Source organism: Anopheles gambiae, chromosome 2 (assembly GCF_943734735.2).
Source record: "Anopheles gambiae chromosome 2, idAnoGambNW_F1_1, whole genome shotgun sequence".
Taxonomy (NCBI): Eukaryota; Metazoa; Arthropoda; class Insecta; order Diptera; family Culicidae; genus Anopheles; species Anopheles gambiae.
Window position 1 is genome coordinate 53,344,357 of NC_064601.1, and position 19,117 is coordinate 53,363,473.

Below are 19,117 nucleotides of genomic sequence, written 5' to 3' on the forward strand. Positions count from 1 at the left end.
TGCTGTTCTGGTGTTTTTTTCAGCCTACCACCTAGAAGAAGAAACCTTTATTTTGGTAAAAAAGACTTTATTTAAACTAGAAAAATGCAACACATGTGTAATGTTTCAAAAGCACCACTTTCCCTTTGCAAAGCAGAACACAATATTCCTACAGCGCCACAGTAAGGGCCCTTCCGGAAGACTGGTCAGGTTTTCGCTTCGCTTTAGTGTACTCCAAACCAACTCAAACCGTTCTGATCGACTGTACCGCTTTCTTTGCTGCCTCATCGAGATCGTGCGCGGACTCAATTTTCAGTCCGGACTGCTCCAGAATCTTTTTGGCCGCCTGCACGTTCGTTCCCTCTAGACGCACGATCAGCGGCACTTGCAGGTTCATCGTTTTCGTAGCATTCACGATACCGTTGGCGATCGTGGCACAATTGACGATTCCTCCGAACACGTTCACCAGAATGGCTTTCACATTCGTGTCCGAGGTAAGTATTTGGAACGCCTTCAGCACCTGATCCTCCTTGACGTTGCCCCCGACGTCGAGGAAGTTGGCCGGACTGCCGCCGTTCAGCTTGATTATGTCCATGGTTGCCATCGCCAGGCCGGCTCCGTTCACGAGACAACCAATGTTGCCCTCCATCGCAATGTAGTTCAGGTTGTACTTGGACGCTTCGACCTCCTTCGGATCGGTGTCTTCGTGTACTTCCATCGCAAAAATGTCCTTCTGCCGGAACTGTGCGTTGTCGTCGAAGTTTAGCTTCGCGTCGACCGAAATAACTCGCCCGTCGTCCGTCTCGGCGAGTGGATTAATTTCAATCTGCACCGCGTCTACCTTGGTGAACAGTCCGTACAGTTTCGTTATTTCGTCTGCCGCTTTGTCGACGAGAGGACCTTTGAATTCGAGAAATCTGGCAACATCGATCGCTTGCTCGCGCGAAATACCGCTGGTAATGTCAATCGGGATGGTTTTGATACGGTTGGGCGTTTCTTCGGCTACCGCCTCAATGTCCATACCACCGTCCGGCGAAGCGATCAAAACCGGACCATTGTGCTCACGATCCATTACGATCGAAAGGTACGTTTCGCGCACGATATTGATGCTATCCGCCACCATCACCTTCTTCACGAGGATGCCATCCTTTGGCGTTTGCTTTGTGATGAGTTTGTGGCCGACCATTTTCTCCACCAACGGGATGACTTCCGCGCGGCTGGTCGTGTAATAATGTAACAACGCTTTGTAAATTACACTTGAACGAATGCATCAAGATAGTCCAAGTAATGTACTTACTTCTTCGTGATGTGCACGCCACCCTTGAATCCATTATCGAAGTGACCTTTGCCACGGCCACCCGCTAAGATTTGTGCTTTTACGACGTACTCGTTTACATCTAAGGCGAGCGAGAAAATTACAACAACAAACAGTAGCGGGTTTATAGTCTTGGGGGCCCTAAGCAGTAAGAGTTGTTGAGGCCCCTTTGTACATGATTACCGGGGGTACTCGGCATCCGTCTTTGATTATGTAACATTTTAACTTAAATTTTGTTGCTGTCGGGGGGGGGGGGGGGGGGGGGGGGGGTGCTTATGATTCGTCTAGAGCGGGGCCCCAACGTCCATAACCCTCGGGGCCCTCCTTGCTAATACAGTGCCATATTCTATCAACTGTTATGGATTATGTACTAAAGATTCCGGGGCCCCTCATTGACGGGGCCCCCCGCAATTGCTTACTTTGCTTACCGTTAAATACGCCACTGACAACAAATTACATTACGAGCAAATGGAAAACGGCACTGCATTAGAATGTTTGCTACTTACCGAAATCTTTCAACACATCCGCATCCTTTTTGCCCTCAAGGATACGGAAGTTTTGTATGGCCACTCCACTCTCTTCCAGCAGCTTCTTGCTTTGATACTCCAGCAAGTTTAAGTTTCGCTTCGGAACGCGGAAACACTGCAAGCGGTATGGTAGAACGATAGAAACATCATTCAAGGCGGTAATAAATATTATACCAAAGAAGCTTTTTACTTACCGTCTGAATGGTGGGCTTTGCTAGATGCTTGCAAAATTTGGACAGGGAAGCTAATGCAGCCATATTGGTATAGAACCGTCGTGTGCTCGTTTCGGTGTTTCTTATCGCGCTGTCGAGACGAACTACCAACGATCTGGGCCAGCAGGACGGTTGGGCTCTGGACTGGACTGTATGGAACGTACGCCGTGTATGTGTGTGTGATAATCAAAATAAGCGATTAGATTGTAGCTCTTAGCAAAATGCGGTGTGGGTGATGGATGGTTGAGATAGCTCTACTCTCTAGCACGTATGTATGCAAATTAAACGACTATAAAAGCATAAGAACCAGGGAAATAAAAAAAAACTGTGCACGAAACGGCTGGGTGGACATTACAAATAATTGCAACCGATTTGCGAACGATCGTGAACACAATTCGCAGTTCATACACTATTTCCCTGTTAGCAGACTATTACGACATCACAACAGTTGCCGGCAGCACATGCGGTTTTGAAGAGCCGGTCACGCTGCCAGCAAAAGGATGGTCGCCACAGTCCAACTCTGTTTTTTATCGTACAAGCTGTGTGCTACAGTCCATTAATAAACACTCACAGTACCTGTGATAAATGATTGCTGCCGGAAGAATTCACGTAAAACGCTACTCCCACAGTGATTCTAACATGAAATTGTGAGAAATAGAACGATTATTGCTGTTGGAATGTTTTGGTTGAATGCAGGAAAAGGTTGGCTCATATGATTCGTATGAAGCACAAGATGTGTACAACCACCCGATGTATCTGTTTCGTTCTGTTCGTATTAAATGCATTTAATAATCAATTCATTGCACAGCTGCAAAAAGCATACAGTTTGCTGCAAATAGTTGATGTTTTTTTCAAACTGTCATGATAATTTAATATCTTTTCAATACAACTCAATTTCAAGAAGCATATTAATTGCACCTTTTGTATAGCAACCTTGCAGTAACCGTTTCAAATGTCAATTTTGCCTGTTCGTAAACAGATGTGTTTACAGTGATGCAAACACTACACTGTACCCATTTCTTTCTTACAAAACAGAAGAAGAAGAATTCTATAAATTATTAATCATTTTCAAATTGCAAGTACAGCCAGAATTGAATAGTTGAACGCTTTTTAGTTGGCATGCTTTTTAGTTGAACGCTCGATAGTTGGCTTGGACAATTCAATTAAAACGCATGCGTTTGTATGGAAAAACAGGTTTTTGAAAAATTCACAAAAATCTCATGGCCTTCCGAGAAAAAAATTAGAAATTTTTTGTATGGAAAAACGTGCCAACTAAAAATATTCAATAGTTGGCAGGGAATCGAAGTTCAAACAGTGAGTTCGGACTGTATAGTCAACGAAAGACGATGTCCTGATGGGAAGCGATCTATGTTTCTGGCAATGTATGAGTAGTCCCGTTTTGTTCTTATTATATTTAGTGAACCGATATAACCCTTATACGCTCATAGCCTACTGCAACGGACGCTTCCAAGCCCACTTGCACGCGTTGGATTGCTCCTAGCACGCTTCTTCCGTCTAGTGGGGGGTGCTCGGAATCGGACCTACCCGGAATAGATTCCGGAGTTGACTACGAAGCCGATCCCTGAGTTGATTCCGGAGCGAAATCAGTCCGGGAATCTCCATGAGAACGGATCTTTTACAAGTTAATTTTGATTTTTTGTGGTTATCAATACGTAGTATGATTGGACCCAAACGCCTATTTTTTAGGCGATGCCGAAACTGACTCCGTTTGGAAGCCGATTCTAATTTAGGAGCCAATTCCGATTTGAGAGCCGATTTCGATTCCGGAACCGATTTCGCAACCGATTCCGATTCCGGAGTCGATTCCGGAACCGATTCCGGAATCAATTCTGGAGCCGATTCCGGAATCGATTCCGGAAACTGATTCCGAACCTACTATCCGGAATCGATTCCAGAAAACTGCGGAGCTAACCGGAATCGATTCCGTCAAAAACATTATTTATCCCATCACTACTTCCGTCTGCTATACGATCGTTAAGGAATTAGGGAATGCACCATGTTTAAGGGTTCCAAACGGTTCTTAATTAAAACCAATCCTATCATTCATTCCATGTTAGCATACAAATTCAATCAATCTTTGAACATTGACAAATTTCGTATCTTTAAGAACAAGTAAGTGAAATAGTGAGTCTAACGGTAATTGGCTTCAAACCACGTGCCGCCATTCGTAATAAACTATAGTAAAAAAACGGAATATTTAACGTGTTTTTCCACAAACGAGTTCTCTCAAATAGGAGTTATGTACACATGCGCTACGCGCTATGATACAGGTGCTGAGTAAGAAAACGGTCGCAAGCGAGCCATCGATGTTACTCCACGCGCGGAGTCAGGTTCCAACGGGAACTCCACTGGAAGCAGGTTCCCACGACCAGGTGTGGTGTCGTATGCTCAGACGGACCGAGGCAACATGATCATCATAAACGTGCACGACAACGTGACCGGCAAACCTGGCAGCACCGAAAACACCAGCCTAGCTAAATAGTACCGAATCCAGAAGTTAGCTTTAGTCTTAGTTTAGCAGTTCGCAAATAAAGATCCCCAGTAATGTTTTTTTAAAACTTACTCCGGGCTATCGTAAACATAATTGGCGCAGTCGGCTAGGCCCAATTCACGTTCAGTGACAAGTGTTCAAGTACAGTGCAGTGAAATAACGGAAATAAATCTGTGTATCGCCCGGACTTTGCTCCATCGCCCGATCCGTGGTTGACTCGTGACGATCGCGTGAATTTCATTATTTCATAAAGTGTAAGAACAAGTGCACGAACGGTTGGTTTCAACTATTTAGAATTGGAAGAGAACATTCGAACAAAAGCTAGTGGCAAGACTCCCCAGCCAGCGTTACTGGGTAAACTAATCAACGCAGGACAATCGCTGACCCAACCCGTGGACAACGAGTGACCAAAGAAGAAAAGGAAGGACAATCGCTGACCCAATCCGTGGACAACGAGCGACCAAGGAAGAAAAGGAAGGACAATCGCTGACCCAACCCGTGGACAACGAGCGACCGAAGAAGAAAAGGAAGGACAAAGCAAAGGACAGGTAACGGAAAACCCTAATTTCCCGACACGTGGATAAAAAAGGTGAGTTACATCCTAAAGCATAAGTTCCCCTACTCTTATAATAAAAAGGCGGTAGGCAACAAACAATTTTTATCATTGAATGCCAAAATATACCCCTTTCCCAAAAGTTCGTTCTTTGAAATTCACTAGGGACAAGAAAATACCAGTGAAAATGGAACAAAATATACACGCATTGATTGAATCTATGCGCTCGTTAGAGGAACGCGTTAACACACTCCAAGCGGAAAATGATAGTTTACAACGCTTCCAACAACAACAACAGCCAACGACCTCGAGTCGCAGTGCTGACTATTTTCGTATCCTGGATCCAATTAGGGTCATTCCCGGATTCGACGGAAACAAAAAACAGTTAATCGGTTGGTTAACAACAGTTAAAAAAACACTAGACCTCTTCAAAAACAATGTGGCACCAGAAATATTCAGTGTCTACGAACAGACCGTAATTAATAAGATAGAGGGCAAAGCACGTGACACTATTTGTGTGAACGGAAACCCTACTACTTTTGATGAAGTCGCAGATATTTTGCAGAACGTTTATGGCGATCGAAACAACATCGCAACGTATCAAACACAACTGTGGAACCTAAAACAAAACGAATCTTTGAGCCTTCACTATAGAAAAACAAAAGAAATTTTGATCAATATGAAATCAGTAGCAAGACAGAATACGGTATACGCTTCACATTGGGAGGCAATTAACCTGTTTTTAGAACAAGAATGCCTCGCTGCGTTCATAAATGGTCTGAGCAAAACATATTTTGGATATGCACAAACCGCACAACCAGAAGACTTGGAATCAGCTTATGCCTTTCTATGCAGATTCCAAAACGCTGAAAGAACCAAATCAAACACCAATAATGGGTTCGAAAAACATCCTAGTGTCGACAAAAATGTAAAAAGGGATAATAAATTTTCACAACCTAAACACCTTGAAAATAGACCATTCAATAACATGAAACCATCTTCAGATCGTACAAAAATTGTTCCCATGGATGTCGATCAATCCCTACGGTCCAATATGAGAAACAAAATTTTCTCGCATACAGCCGAAGAAGATGACGGAAAAACAATATCAGAAGAATCCGATTCAGACGAAGAAACCGATAATGAAGAAGATGTAAATTTTCAAATTACTGCAAACTTAAACCCACCGAGTTAAACGCAATTAACGGACTACCCTTTTACACAACAAAATTAAATGGTTCAAACATCAAACTTTTAGTAGACAGCGGAGCGAACAAAAACTTTTTAAATCCAGAATTAGTTCCACTAACTCAAAGAGTGAAATGCGAAACAATCACCATAAAAAATAAAAATGGTAAGTTCAAATCACAAGAATGCACATTCATAACCATTCTAGATAAAAAATTAAAATTTTACCTTTTCAAATGTCATAATTATTTTGACGGAATACTCGGATACGAATCACTCTCCGATATGGAAACACTAATTGATACAAAAAATCATAAACTTATTCTACCCGATCGTACAATCGACTTAGAAATAAGAACATTAGAACCCCCTTCAATTACATTAAATGCTAATAATTCTCAAATTATAAAGCTTCCTGTTTCTCAAACAAAAGGAAACATTTTTCTTCCAAAAGACATTCAAATAAAAGATGCAATAATTCCTTCAGGCGTTTATAAAGCAAAACAAGGATATGCTAAAGTTCTTGCCAGGAATTACGGCGACACATTAACATTTCATTGGACTAAACCAGCAAAAACATATGAATTAGACAAAATGATCGAAATAAATCACATGAGCACACACCCATATAATGATCATCCGCAAAATTACATAGCAAATCTCGAAAATTTAATTCGCACCGATCATTTAAACAAAGAAGAAAAACATAAACTTTTCGAAATTCTTAAACAAAATCTAGGCATCATCCATCAAGAAAAAGAAAAACTTTCATGCACCACCGCTATTAGACATCGAATAAAAACTAAAGACGATATACCCATTCACACAAAAACTTATAGATACCCCAATATTCATAAAGCAGAAGTGAATAGGCAAATCGAAGAAATGATTGCTGACGGTATTATCCAACATTCTATATCCCCATGGACATCCCCAATCTGGATAGTCCCTAAAAAATCAGATGCAAGTGGAAAGGAGAAATGGCGCATCGTGGTTGACTATAGAAAATTGAATGAAAAAACGATCGATGATCGATACCCTATTCCCAATATAGAAGAAATTTTGGACAAGTTAGGTCGAAGCATGTACTTCACTACACTTGATTTAAAATCCGGCTTTCATCAAATTGAAGTTGATAAAAAGGATAGACCAAAAACAGCTTTTAGCACAGAAAAAGGACACTTCGAGTTTATACGAATGCCCTTTGGCTTGAAAAACGCACCTGCTACTTTTCAACGAGCCATGAATAATATTTTAGGTGACCTTGTAGGAAGAAACTGTCTTGTATATCTAGATGATATTATTATTTTTGGTAAATCACTCCAACAACATTTGGACAATTTGAATAAAGTGTTGAAAAAATTAATTGAATCAAATTTAAAGGTTCAATTAGACAAATGTGAATTTTTAAGAAAAGAGTGTGAATTCTTAGGACACATCGTAACTCAAGATGGCATCAAACCCAATCCAAACAAAATAGAAAAAATATTGCATTGGCCCATACCAAAAACAACAACCCACATTAAAGGCTTCTTAGGAATCCTTGGTTATTACAGAAAATTCATAAAAGATTTTTCAAAACTGACCAAACCTCTCACAAAATGTCTTAAGAAAGGTTCTAAAATAACACATAACGACGAATTTATAAATTGTTTCAATGATTGTAAACAAATGCTCACTACTGATCCAATTTTAAAATATCCTGATTTTAGCAGAAAATTCATTTTAGAAACAGACGCAAGTGACTTCGCCCTTGGCGCTGTACTTTCACAAAAATTCGAAGATGGTAAGGAACACCCAATCGCTTACGCTTCTAGAACGCTTAACGAAACAGAGTGCAACTATTCAGCTACCGAAAAAGAGCTACTCGCCATTGTTTGGGCAACCAAGCACTTCCGACCGTACATTTTCGGAACAGTTTTTGAAATAAGAACTGACCACAAACCTCTTGTTTGGCTAAGACAGAAAAATGATTTAAATAGAAGACTTCTTCATTGGAAACTGGCCTTGGAAGAATTCGAATTTGAAATTAAGTATAAAAAAGGTACTCTTAATGGAAATGCAGATGCACTATCCCGCATAACGGAAAACCCTGCTTTAACACCCGAATTAAATGCAAATACTGCCTCTAACAATACTGACACTATGACGCAACACTCAGCAGATACTAATGATGACGAATTCATCCCAGCAACTGAAAAACCACTAAATGAATTTAGAAATCAAATAATACTAGAAGAAAATAATAATGATTCTCGAGAAGCAATTACACTTTTCGGAAATTATCATAGAATAACAATAAAAACACCCCTTTTTGGACCAGCTATGTTGATCAACATAATCAAAGAATATGCATCTCCCAAATGTGTTACTGGCATTTGTTGCAGCGAAAAAATCTTACAAAACTTACAAATTATCTACAAAAACTATTTCTCTCGCGCAAAATCGATCAAACTATTTTGGACAAAAACAATTTTAGAAGATGTAACTGATGAAATTGACCAGGATTTGATTATTGAACGACAACATAATGCAAACCATAGAGGAATTATTGAGACCAAACTACATATTGCTAGAAAATATTATTTTCCAAACATGAAAACTAAAATTACTAAATTTATTAACATTTGCAAAATATGTCAAAAAGCTAAATATGAAAGACGCCCATATAAACAAAAATATCAAATTACTGCCACTCCTAAAAAACCTTTGGAAATCGTTCATATGGACATCTTTATAATTAGTGATAAACATTTTCTAACCCTTTGCGATAAGTTCTCAAGACTAACCATGGCGATTCCTTTACAATCAAGAAACGCTATACATATACTAAAAGCACTAACCCAATTCTTTGCTAACGTTGGAAGACCTTGTTTGCTTGTAATGGACCAAGAATGTTCGTTTAAATCCACCACAATCAAACAATTTCTTGAAGAAAATAATGTAGAATTCCATTATACAAGTGTTGGTCAATCCTCTTCAAATGGAACAATTGAAATTGTCCATAGAACAATAAGAGAATTGCACAACATAATCTCACTACGAGATTCTACAAAAAATCTATCAACTACTTCAAAAATTAATTTGGCAGTCTCAATTTACAATGATTCTATACACTCTCAAACAAACATATCCCCTAAAGAACTATTTTTCGGCTTCAAAAACGAAGATCCTATCCCTGAGGACCTTCAAGAAAGAATTAAACAAAAAGAGGAACTTTATAGAGTGTATGCCACAAAACAAAAAGAAAAAAAATCCAAATACATAGAAAAATTAAACAAAACACGAGAAGAACCAGAACTATTCAAAGACAATGACACGATCTTCGAAAGGAAAAGAAATAATTTAAAACACGAAGAAAGGTATCGTGAAACGAAAGTTTTCGATAACCTAGTTACAAATATTTTAGACCGAAATGGAAGAAAAATTCATAAATCAAAATTGAAAAGGAAACGAAAAACCTAACATACCATTTAAATTCTTTCTCATCCTTACGGAAATCACAGCTGAATACTATAAAAAACTAAAAATGAAACTTAGAATGATTCATTTCCTCATAATAGTTTTAACAAATTCAAAACTTATAACAGTAACAATTTATAGAGACTAACCTTAACTATATTCAGAATTTAGCCAATAATATTAGCCTAACCAACCATCTTAAGGACACCTTAGACTATAAAATCCTATCAGCTTATAAAAAAAAATGAGAAAATATAAGACCTAGAAAACAAAAGAGAGGCATAATAAATGCAGGAAATCGCAGATCAGAAAACACTTAGAACATTCAGAATTTAGAACATTCAGAAAACAAAACCATATCCAACATTAACGCTCAAGTTAGAATTAATTCCGAAATAGAAAAACCAGTAAACAAAATTACACAAAACTCAAAAAAAAAAAATAATAATCGAAAATCAAATGAATAATCAGATAAAAGATCAGATCAGATCAAATGAATAATCGTAAAAACTGAAATAGAACAAGTAAATCTTATCCTGAACATTGATAAAATTGTACAACTGTAGAAGACATAGAAGAATAGACGAATGTAAAATTTGTAACCAAGCATAAAAACACCATTTTCAATGTTAACGAAGACTGCACGATTTGCAACAACCCACAACCGCTAAACGACGAGTGTATCTCAAATATCATCAGAAATCATCCATCTAAATGTACCACCACCACGAGCTCCGAGCATACGATAATACGAGAAATGTAACCAGGAGTCATTCTAATCGATACCACCCTTGGAGTGCCAGTCATTGATTCATGTTCAAACAGCCAAATAATAGCAGTACCCACACTAATTGAAACCGGCAATTGCACCGTAAAAATCTTAAATAGCACATTTACTGCGCATATTGATGTGTTAGACCAAGATGACTACTTCCTACCCTTAACTGGCAACAAAACAGAAATAACTCTAAACAAGCCAAGTATACAAGATCTGCACACAATGCATATTAGTAACATACATCAACTCCATACAATAACACTCCGCTTACGCACGCATACAATTGCAGGAGGGATATTAATTGTTGTTCTAACAGGCTTTCTTATAACTGCATTTTGCATCTACAAACACAAAACCCTACATGCAGAGAAGAAAATGTCTACCGAAGCTATTCACAACATCATCCCACTGCAAACGTCGGTAAGTCGATCGAGGACGCTCGACGTTTAAGGAGGGAGGAGTTATGTACACATGCGCTACGCGCTATGATACAGGTGCTGAGTAAGAAAACGGTCGCAAGCGAGCCATCGATGTTACTCCACGCGCGGAGTCAGGTTCCAACGGGAACTCCACTGGAAGCAGGTTCCCACGACCAGGTGTGGTGTCGTATGCTCAGACGGACCGAGGCAACATGATCATCATAAACGTGCACGACAACGTGACCGGCAAACCTGGCAGCACCGAAAACACCAGCCTAGCTAAATAGTACCGAATCCAGAAGTTAGCTTTAGTCTTAGTTTAGCAGTTCGCAAATAAAGATCCCCAGTAATGTTTTTTTAAAACTTACTCCGGGCTATCGTAAACATAATTTAGGATTTACTGCATCTTCCACCACTTGAAGTAAAGAGTAAACGGATGATAAAAATGATTAATTGAAATAGATGAAGCAAACTAATAATAAGTAATATCGTGTAATTAGTCATTGCATCAACAATGTCTAACCGGACTGGGGGAGGAGATGCTTCCAGTGTACGATAGTGTTTCTATTCGCACACACAGTGACGGTTCCATTATCGATTACACTGGGGTGCACTGATAAGATACGGAGACGTTTATGCCTCCAAGCATTACCTTCCGACGTTTGCTGCTATTGTGTAGCGCTTTGTTCTGAGTGGCTCAGCAAATAGCTGCTGACCAGCCGCGGTGGTGACTAAGCATCGGGTATGGGGCGTAAGCATTTTCCATGGGACTTCAAATTTCGACCATGAACGACACCATACTGTGAATCTTATCAACGAGCGTCGAGCGAAGCATTAAGTTCCTGGTTCCACCTTGCACGGTGAAAAGATTAATTTTCACTTCTGTCGATGACACGAATCACACTTGATAGGAGGTTTTATAGGAAGCATGTTTTAGTTAAATTTTAAATGGTCTTACAGCACTCTACACAGCTCGAGCATGACTCGCTAAGGTAAAAGCAAAGATTCGATAAGTAACTCGAGCCACCGTCATGTTTATTGTTTGAAACTTTTGAAACCCCAAACGTGTCAAACGTGCTTTTCTCACAATTATTCTACCGTTTAAACAAACTAACAACCAAAAGGGGGGCATTGTTTTCTTTTTTCCTCAAATGACAAAATTCTTTTGTATTTTCATTTATTTTCACTATTATCGTGTAGGTGTTTGTTTTTTCACTTCTCGTTTCAACTCTCACTTACCATACAAAGGATAATAATTAGATCAATAATAATATTAAAAATAATCATAATAGTAGTAGTAGTAATCATCATAATAGTAGTAGCAGTAGCAATAGTAGTAGTAGGAGTAATTACAGTCGTTACATACTAGCAACTCCCAGCAATAAGCTGTGGTTTGTAGTTCTCTGCCCTTGGGTTTCTTACTGAACTTAAAGAATAAGACTAGCATTTGGTTTGTTGTTGTTGTTGTTGTATGTGTGTTTGTGTTGGAACTTTTTTATAGACTAATTACTTTCCGACCTAGGAAGGAGGCAAAAGTGTGCGCAAAAGATGACAAAAAACAAACCGTTCTTATATTGCTTGTGTATCTGACACCTGTGTGGTATGTCTGTGGCAAAAAAGAAGGTTTGTTTTTCTCTTCTTGTGATAGCAGCAGCACGAGGCGCACGTACGCCGTGCCAACCCACAGACACACACACTTACCCACACGGGGTTACCTTCTATATTTTATGTTCCTGCTCTTTGCTACGCCTGATTATTGTTGCTCACAATCGTTTCGCAAGGGTCACTTCTCTGTAGCGTTTATCTTATCGTTCTTGACGTTATATTTTGTTTCTGTCGTTTGCTTCAAATGTTAGAAAGATAGGAAAATCAGCGACATCAACATAAAAACTGCACATCATGCTACGACGGTGATGGCCATCAACCATCAACCAATAGTATCATGCATGCCAAAAACATCCTATTACTATGACCCCGCCCGTCAGCAGCATCCATCATCATCACCACCACCACACCACCTGTGCTTTCACCATGGTTACGACGATCAGGTCGATTACATGGGCTGGTGGGATTTTTTTTACATCTATCTTACAAGAATAGTAGTAAACAACAGAGACTGAAAAAAACTGCACCCCACACACAATCATGTTGCATCTGCATTCTGTTCAACACCCTCCACACCTAAGCCGCAGGTATTGTTGCAGATTTTGACAAGGATCACATACACACACACATATTAAACATCTTAACTGTACTATCCTCGCTTTTAGTGCTAAATTGGTTCGATCCATCTTCCTGTCCTACCTGCCACGTCTTTGTTTGCTTTCATTTCAGATATTTAAACTCTCGTTAGTGTTTTCAAATCAATTTAAAATCTAATTTAAGGTACGCGCATTTATATTACAAGTTTAATTTAACTACATTCGTGCGTGCATGCATGCATGCGTGCGTGCGTGCGTATTGTGTTGCTGTTTTTTGCACAATTCAATTCCCTACCCTACCCTACACATACAAGCTATCTATTGTCGATTCCGTCATATAGTTATCATTGCCATCTAATGCATTTCCTGTTGTGCTGGACCATGTTCGCGCGGATGATGCATTGTGTTGTTAGCCGAGTGTATGATCACTGTGTGCAACATTATTGTACTGCTTCTTTCGTAGTTAAATGCATCTGACACGGGGGAGTTGCTCTCTCTCTCTCTCTCTCTCTCTTTCTCTTTCTCTTTCTCTCTCTCTCTCTCTCTCTCTTTCTCTCTCTCTCTCTCTCTCTCTCTCTCTCTTTCGCTCTCTCTTTCTCTCTCATATTCACACATACTTCTCTTTCTCTTATCTATGACACGCACGCACTCACACCATATCCGTCCAATTTAAAGTAACGCTCCCCAAACTGTGGACCCACAACTTTATATCTTCAGTATAACAGGAATCGTTTAACAGGTATGCGCACACTTAAGCGAGCTGACGTTTCGCCGCATACATTTTATGATATGGCTTGTTTTTTTGTCCTTATTTGCCTTTTAACCTTGAGCTGCACTTGTGCTATTAGGTAAAAGCTGGCCCAAAACGCAAAGACTTTGCAACAGGATATGATTGGTCATTTACAGATATGAAATTAGAGTGGAATACGGGAAGGATATTTTTCAAAAAAGAAGTTTAAGAAGTAAAAAAATGAATCCAAACATCCGAAATGATAAAACTCTGTTGTACTGATTTAAAAAGCAATGGCGCAATCAACTCTAGAGCAATGTAGGGTTTTCCATCCACTAATTATAAAGTACGGAGGGAGGATTTTGCTTATATAGAAAATAGAATTAGACACGACCGGACGAGATCGATCTGGGAAACTATGTACATAAAAAAGTAAGGAAATTAAAGCAGATTAGATTGAGGCTGCCCAAACCGTGATCTCTTTTTCAATTCATCGCTGTTTAACGTGAGAACGTAGGGAACGGGGTAGGATTGGGAGTGTGGGGGGGGTGTGGTTATCTTCTCCCAGTTTTATCACACGCATGGTTTTGTGGCTCCCCACATAGTTCACCGTATTTAAAGCATTGTGTTATAGCAGCCGTACAAAACTAAACCTTCCTCTGTGTGAAACACTGCTGTGTACACTGTATTTACAGGATGTCGAGAAGGACGAGAAGCAAATGATACACTGCTGGCAGCTGCTGCGGCTCCCCAAAGAAGGCCGGTTGTGCACATTTACCATTCTCACTATCTCCCGCGCTTGGACGCTTTACGCCGTTTCCGAGCCCATCAGGAACCGTTTGCGTTGCGATGATCATCCAGCGAATGGCAGGTGGTTGATGGGTTTGGCGTCGCGCATCCCGGTACCGTCGCCATCGGTGTCATCCCTGTTGCCAGGCTCGATGGTCGGTGCGGTACGCTAAAGGACGCTAACTTTCTAGCCCCCATCGTCAACGGTACGCCCATGGTCGGCGATATGGCAAGTGTGGGCGATGGCGTGGACGACAGCGAGGACGCGGACAGCGGCGACGGGGACGAAGGAGGTGATGTCGGTGTCGTCGGTAGTTTCAGCGTTAACCGTGGTGGCACAAATCGACCTCCGTTGAATCCGCACCGATAGCTGGCGGTCGACAGCGACGACGAGGAGCTGGACGAGGCAGATGAGGACGAACTGGCCACACTGCATCCACTGTCGCGGTTGTTGTTGTTGTTGTTCTTGCAATCATCGTCCGCATCGCCCTCCATTGGGGTGTCCGGCTCCTCGGCCGTGATCCCGTCCTGCGTGGTTGCTGCGGCGGCCGCCGCACACCGTAGCTGGCGGCGGGTGGCCACCATCTCCTCTTCGTTGAGCGGGTTGAACTTGCCGCAGTTATCGATGAGGAAGAACGGCGGCTGGCTGGTCGGTGGGGCAGCCATCGTCGGGGACGGTGGCGGCGGTTCCAGTTTGCCATCCGCTATTAGATTTTGCTCCAGCTCGAGCAGCTGGCCCATGAAGTTGAGGTTGGGAGAGATGATTGGGCGGGCAAGCTTCACGAGCTGGTATGCCTCGATCAGCGACAGACCCTTGTAGCGCATGACGTAGGCGATCGCGATCGTAGCGCTGCGGCTAATGCCAGCCTGACAGTGCAGCAGCACGGTCGAACCCTTTTTCCGGGCTTCCTCTGTAAAGGAGAGAGAAAGAAACATAAGGGGAATGGTTAGCGAATGGTTCTGCCATTTAAACTACATATTTGCTAACATTAAGTTGAATGGAAATCCGATTTTATTTAACATACAAATGAAAGTCACTTGTTTGTGAGTTTAAGCTAACGGAAATAATTGCACGGACTAGTGACGCCTACAGTCAACTAACATGTATCGCTAGCGAGGATTATAGGGATAGACCTTCAGATTGCACATAATCTTTGAGTTATTACAGAACTCACTATGGCAAAGCCTTTCGTTCATACTCCATTAAAAAAAGGGGAAGAAGTTATCCCTTCATTCACTTTCATCATCTCCAGTGTCACTAACCATGTCCCGGGAGGCCACAGGAGAGTGTTTTTTTCGGTATTCCAGGATGCTAAAATACAGATCAAAATGGTGCAGTTCAGCACCCCGGATGTAATAGATGCAATCCTAAAACGCTATTACACCCTCCAGGAGCAGTAGGAGCAGTAGCAGTCGGGACCGTTTTATTTCCCTTCCTGTGGGAATCGACGATCAACGGCTGCATTGTGTTTCGTTTGGGTGAAAGTATGACTCATGCAGTCATGATCCGCATGCTGCTGGCACAGGCACTGCGTGTGTCAGTGGTTTTTTTAGGGTGCGTTACCGTGCTACGAGCACGATTCCTTCCTTCCGCTTGTTCTCGGGGAAGCAAAGTCGCTATTTCACGCACGACCGCACGCCAAAGAGAGTGAAGGAGGAAGGCGGATAGTGCGCGGGACAACAGGCAAGCCAACGCTAATATAGCAGCTGATGATAGAAGGTTAGACGTGATGCTAACGGCTCAAAGAGCCCAGGCCAGCCAGGAAGTGGCATTGATGGTGGGTAAGCAGTTTAGTTTTTGGTTGTTTGTTTTCGTTGGTAAAATTCGTCATTATTTTCCTCGTCCCGTGGCCAGAATGTTTAAACCAAACTTCCCAAACCGGCACGTAGCGTCTAAACAAACGGAAGCACTGCTTGTCACGGCCACTCTCTTGAAAGGAACTGGTTCGAATAAAAAAAAAACCAAAAAAGCGCTCATCAACTCGACAATGTGGTGTCAATTCTGTTTAAAAAAATTGAAACCGTCACAATAACGGACGTGTACTCCCCCCTGCCCATGACTTTGCTGTTGGTAATTCCGTTTTGGGTGCTAGAAAAGTGACAAGTTTTGGTGTCAAAGTTTTATTCAAATGGGTCAAGAATAAATAAAAAAAGCCCTTAGAACACCGAACAGAATCTTCCACGGGACCTCAACTGCAGCAGCAGCGCTCAATCGTTGATTGGCCCCGTATTGTATTTGAGGGGTGTGTTTGTGTTCCATTCGGCTTTTATTGCTGGGCGCGCACTACCAGGCACACTTGACTGGTTACAAAGAATGAACCGTTTTGGTGCACCACCGACCGTTCGCGATCGATGACTCAAACAACACAATGTCCCGGCCGTTTGGACCGGAAAGAACCAAACAACGGAAAGTGAGAAGCGGGTGAAAAGAACTGACGCGTACCACGCGAACCGAGCGCCGTAGCACATCTTTTCTGCGATCTACGCAAAATAAAGAAGCAACAAACGGCAACAAAAACTGATGTCAATATGACCACTTTTAACACTTCACCATGCCGCTCCGCTCGGGTCCGAGTGGTCGGTCCGCTACGGGTGTGTTATGAATGTGGGAGCAAAGCTGCTTCCTCCGGCTGCCCTACGCGGACGGCCGAATCAAACGGCAACCTTCCCCCGCTTGCGCTACCCTCGGTCGATCGAATTCGTGAATCCATTTTCGGTGGTAGCGGTTTTATTTCGGGACGGTGGGACGGTGAGTCATAGCCTCCCGGATGAGTGCGTTGTTGCTTGCCGCCGGCCGCCGCCACGCGTGCATCGTAAAATGTGCCTCCTCCTCGCCGGACCGAGCGATCAACCGCCACACCCCGGGATAGGGTACGAGGGGCGGTTGGTTTTAAATCATCACCAACCCACGCCGATGTAGACGATACTCGTTGGTGAAAATTACGATTCGATTCGATTTTTTCGTTTCAAATATCCCTTAATACTAGTGTGTGAGGTGCAACAGCTTGTTTATCGCCATTGCAAATTTTGCTGCTCCTGCTGTTGCTGCTGCTCGACGCAGAAGAGTTCGCCCGAGTTGCCCAAACAGTGGCCACTGCTGCCACCCTCCGTTCCATTAATCAATCACTTCCGGATGGCGTACAGTGGCAGTAAATGGAAAAGGGAAACGGCGTAAACATCCGTGAAACTGTTGAAAACTCGACAAAAATCCTGGCGCGCTGGCCGAAAGGGCCATTATCCAAATTAGAGCACTTTTTTAATCACGTCACGGTAGCGCACCAGGCCGGTCCAGGCTGCAATAACAAAGGATTTATATTATCCCTTTCGTTCACGGTTCGTTTTCGCCGACTCATTCAGAGCACGACGCAGGGGCAGCAGTGTGGCGACACAAACTTGCGCTGTAAATGTCTTAAATGGCACATCGAAATTGAAAAGACCCAGATGAAGGGCTCAGCGTGTTGGTGTAGAATAACCATCGTACAACATTAACCGTTGTTTGGTCGTTCAAAGATGGATGGAATTGAAAAGGAGGAATAAGAACATGCTACCCGATCAAACACCCGGTGACATTTGATCCTTTTCTGTCCTCTGAACAAAACATCCACTTCCGCGGGAAGGACATCCAGCGAGAGAGAATGGAGGAAATCAATGCTTTTTAATCTGCCGACGAATGGCGTGATACCCCCCGTTACACAAATAGGGATTGCATTGCACTGACAAAGGCACTAGAGTAGGCGGTGTGTGCATGCCTGTTTAACAGTGTGTGTGTGTGTGTTTTTTTTCTCAATCTATTATCCTTGGGTTATGTTTTGATAACTCGAGACAGGATGAACATAAAAAAATGTAACGCACCAAAAGCTCGGGCAGGATGCGTGCGTGAGTCATCTGGCGACAGCATCCCCTTATTGCTGTTCTATTGCGTGTCCTGCGTTTCTTTACCCTGTTTCACTGAGCAACTGCGCACTCGATGATGATTCATCCTTTGGGCTTGTGCCAGGACTGCCTGCTGCTGCTGACAGCTTGATGATGTAGTTGTAGATGACAATGGCGGCTGTTGATGGCTGCTGCAATTGTGGTGGTCTGCTGGTGGTCTGCAGTTTACAAAATGCTCCAGAAATACAGACATCATCGTTACTGTCGCATGACGCCGTCCGTAAGGTGGACAGAAGGCAACGAATTAGTAATCAATTAATCATCTGGCAGAGATGATCTTTGCCATCGATCTTGTGTAATGCGCCTTCGATTCCGATTCTGACATCATCGGATTCCAACGAAAGACGAACGAAGTGCGGTGCGGATCGAATTTCTTTCCAAAGGCAGAGATGCGATGGATGACATCAGAAACAACACACTCCCCTCCCCCCCCATGTCCCGCCTTCATCACGTTGGATGATGTTTGAGTGGTCATTGGAGTGAAGTGTCCTTCTTCTCACAGTACCGACATGAGATGTA

The 19,117-nt window shown here is 42.1% G+C and overlaps 2 protein-coding genes across 3 annotated transcripts in view; both read right to left on the reverse strand.

Moving 5' to 3' along the window:
- Positions 1 to 46: 46 nt before the first annotated feature.
- LOC1274499 (succinate--CoA ligase [GDP-forming] subunit beta, mitochondrial) lies at positions 47 to 2,892 on the reverse strand. 2 transcript variants are annotated; one of them, XM_313633.6, is made up of 5 exons: positions 2,610 to 2,892; positions 2,016 to 2,182; positions 1,801 to 1,936; positions 1,277 to 1,376; positions 47 to 1,196 (listed from the first exon to the last, which is right to left on the reverse strand). In XM_313633.6, the coding sequence occupies exons 2-5, from the start codon at positions 2,076 to 2,078 to the stop codon at positions 224 to 226; spliced, it is 1,272 nt and encodes a 423-aa protein (XP_313633.5). In that variant the 5' UTR covers positions 2,079 to 2,182; positions 2,610 to 2,892; the 3' UTR covers positions 47 to 223. The 2 variants fall into 2 exon arrangements, with proteins under 2 accessions (XP_313633.5, XP_003436791.2); XM_003436743.2 differs by lacking the exon at positions 2,610 to 2,892 and adding an exon at positions 2,365 to 2,490.
- A 9,187-nt stretch (positions 2,893 to 12,079) lies between these two features.
- Positions 12,080 to 19,117, reverse strand: part of LOC5667413 (uncharacterized protein ZK757.2) — a 33,210-nt gene continuing 26,172 nt past the window's right edge. The window contains exon 4 of the mRNA XM_061646768.1: positions 12,080 to 15,576. Coding sequence (XP_061502752.1) covers positions 14,705 to 15,576 — 872 coding nt within the window. The 3' untranslated portion in view covers positions 12,080 to 14,704. The remainder of the gene's footprint in view (positions 15,577 to 19,117) is intronic.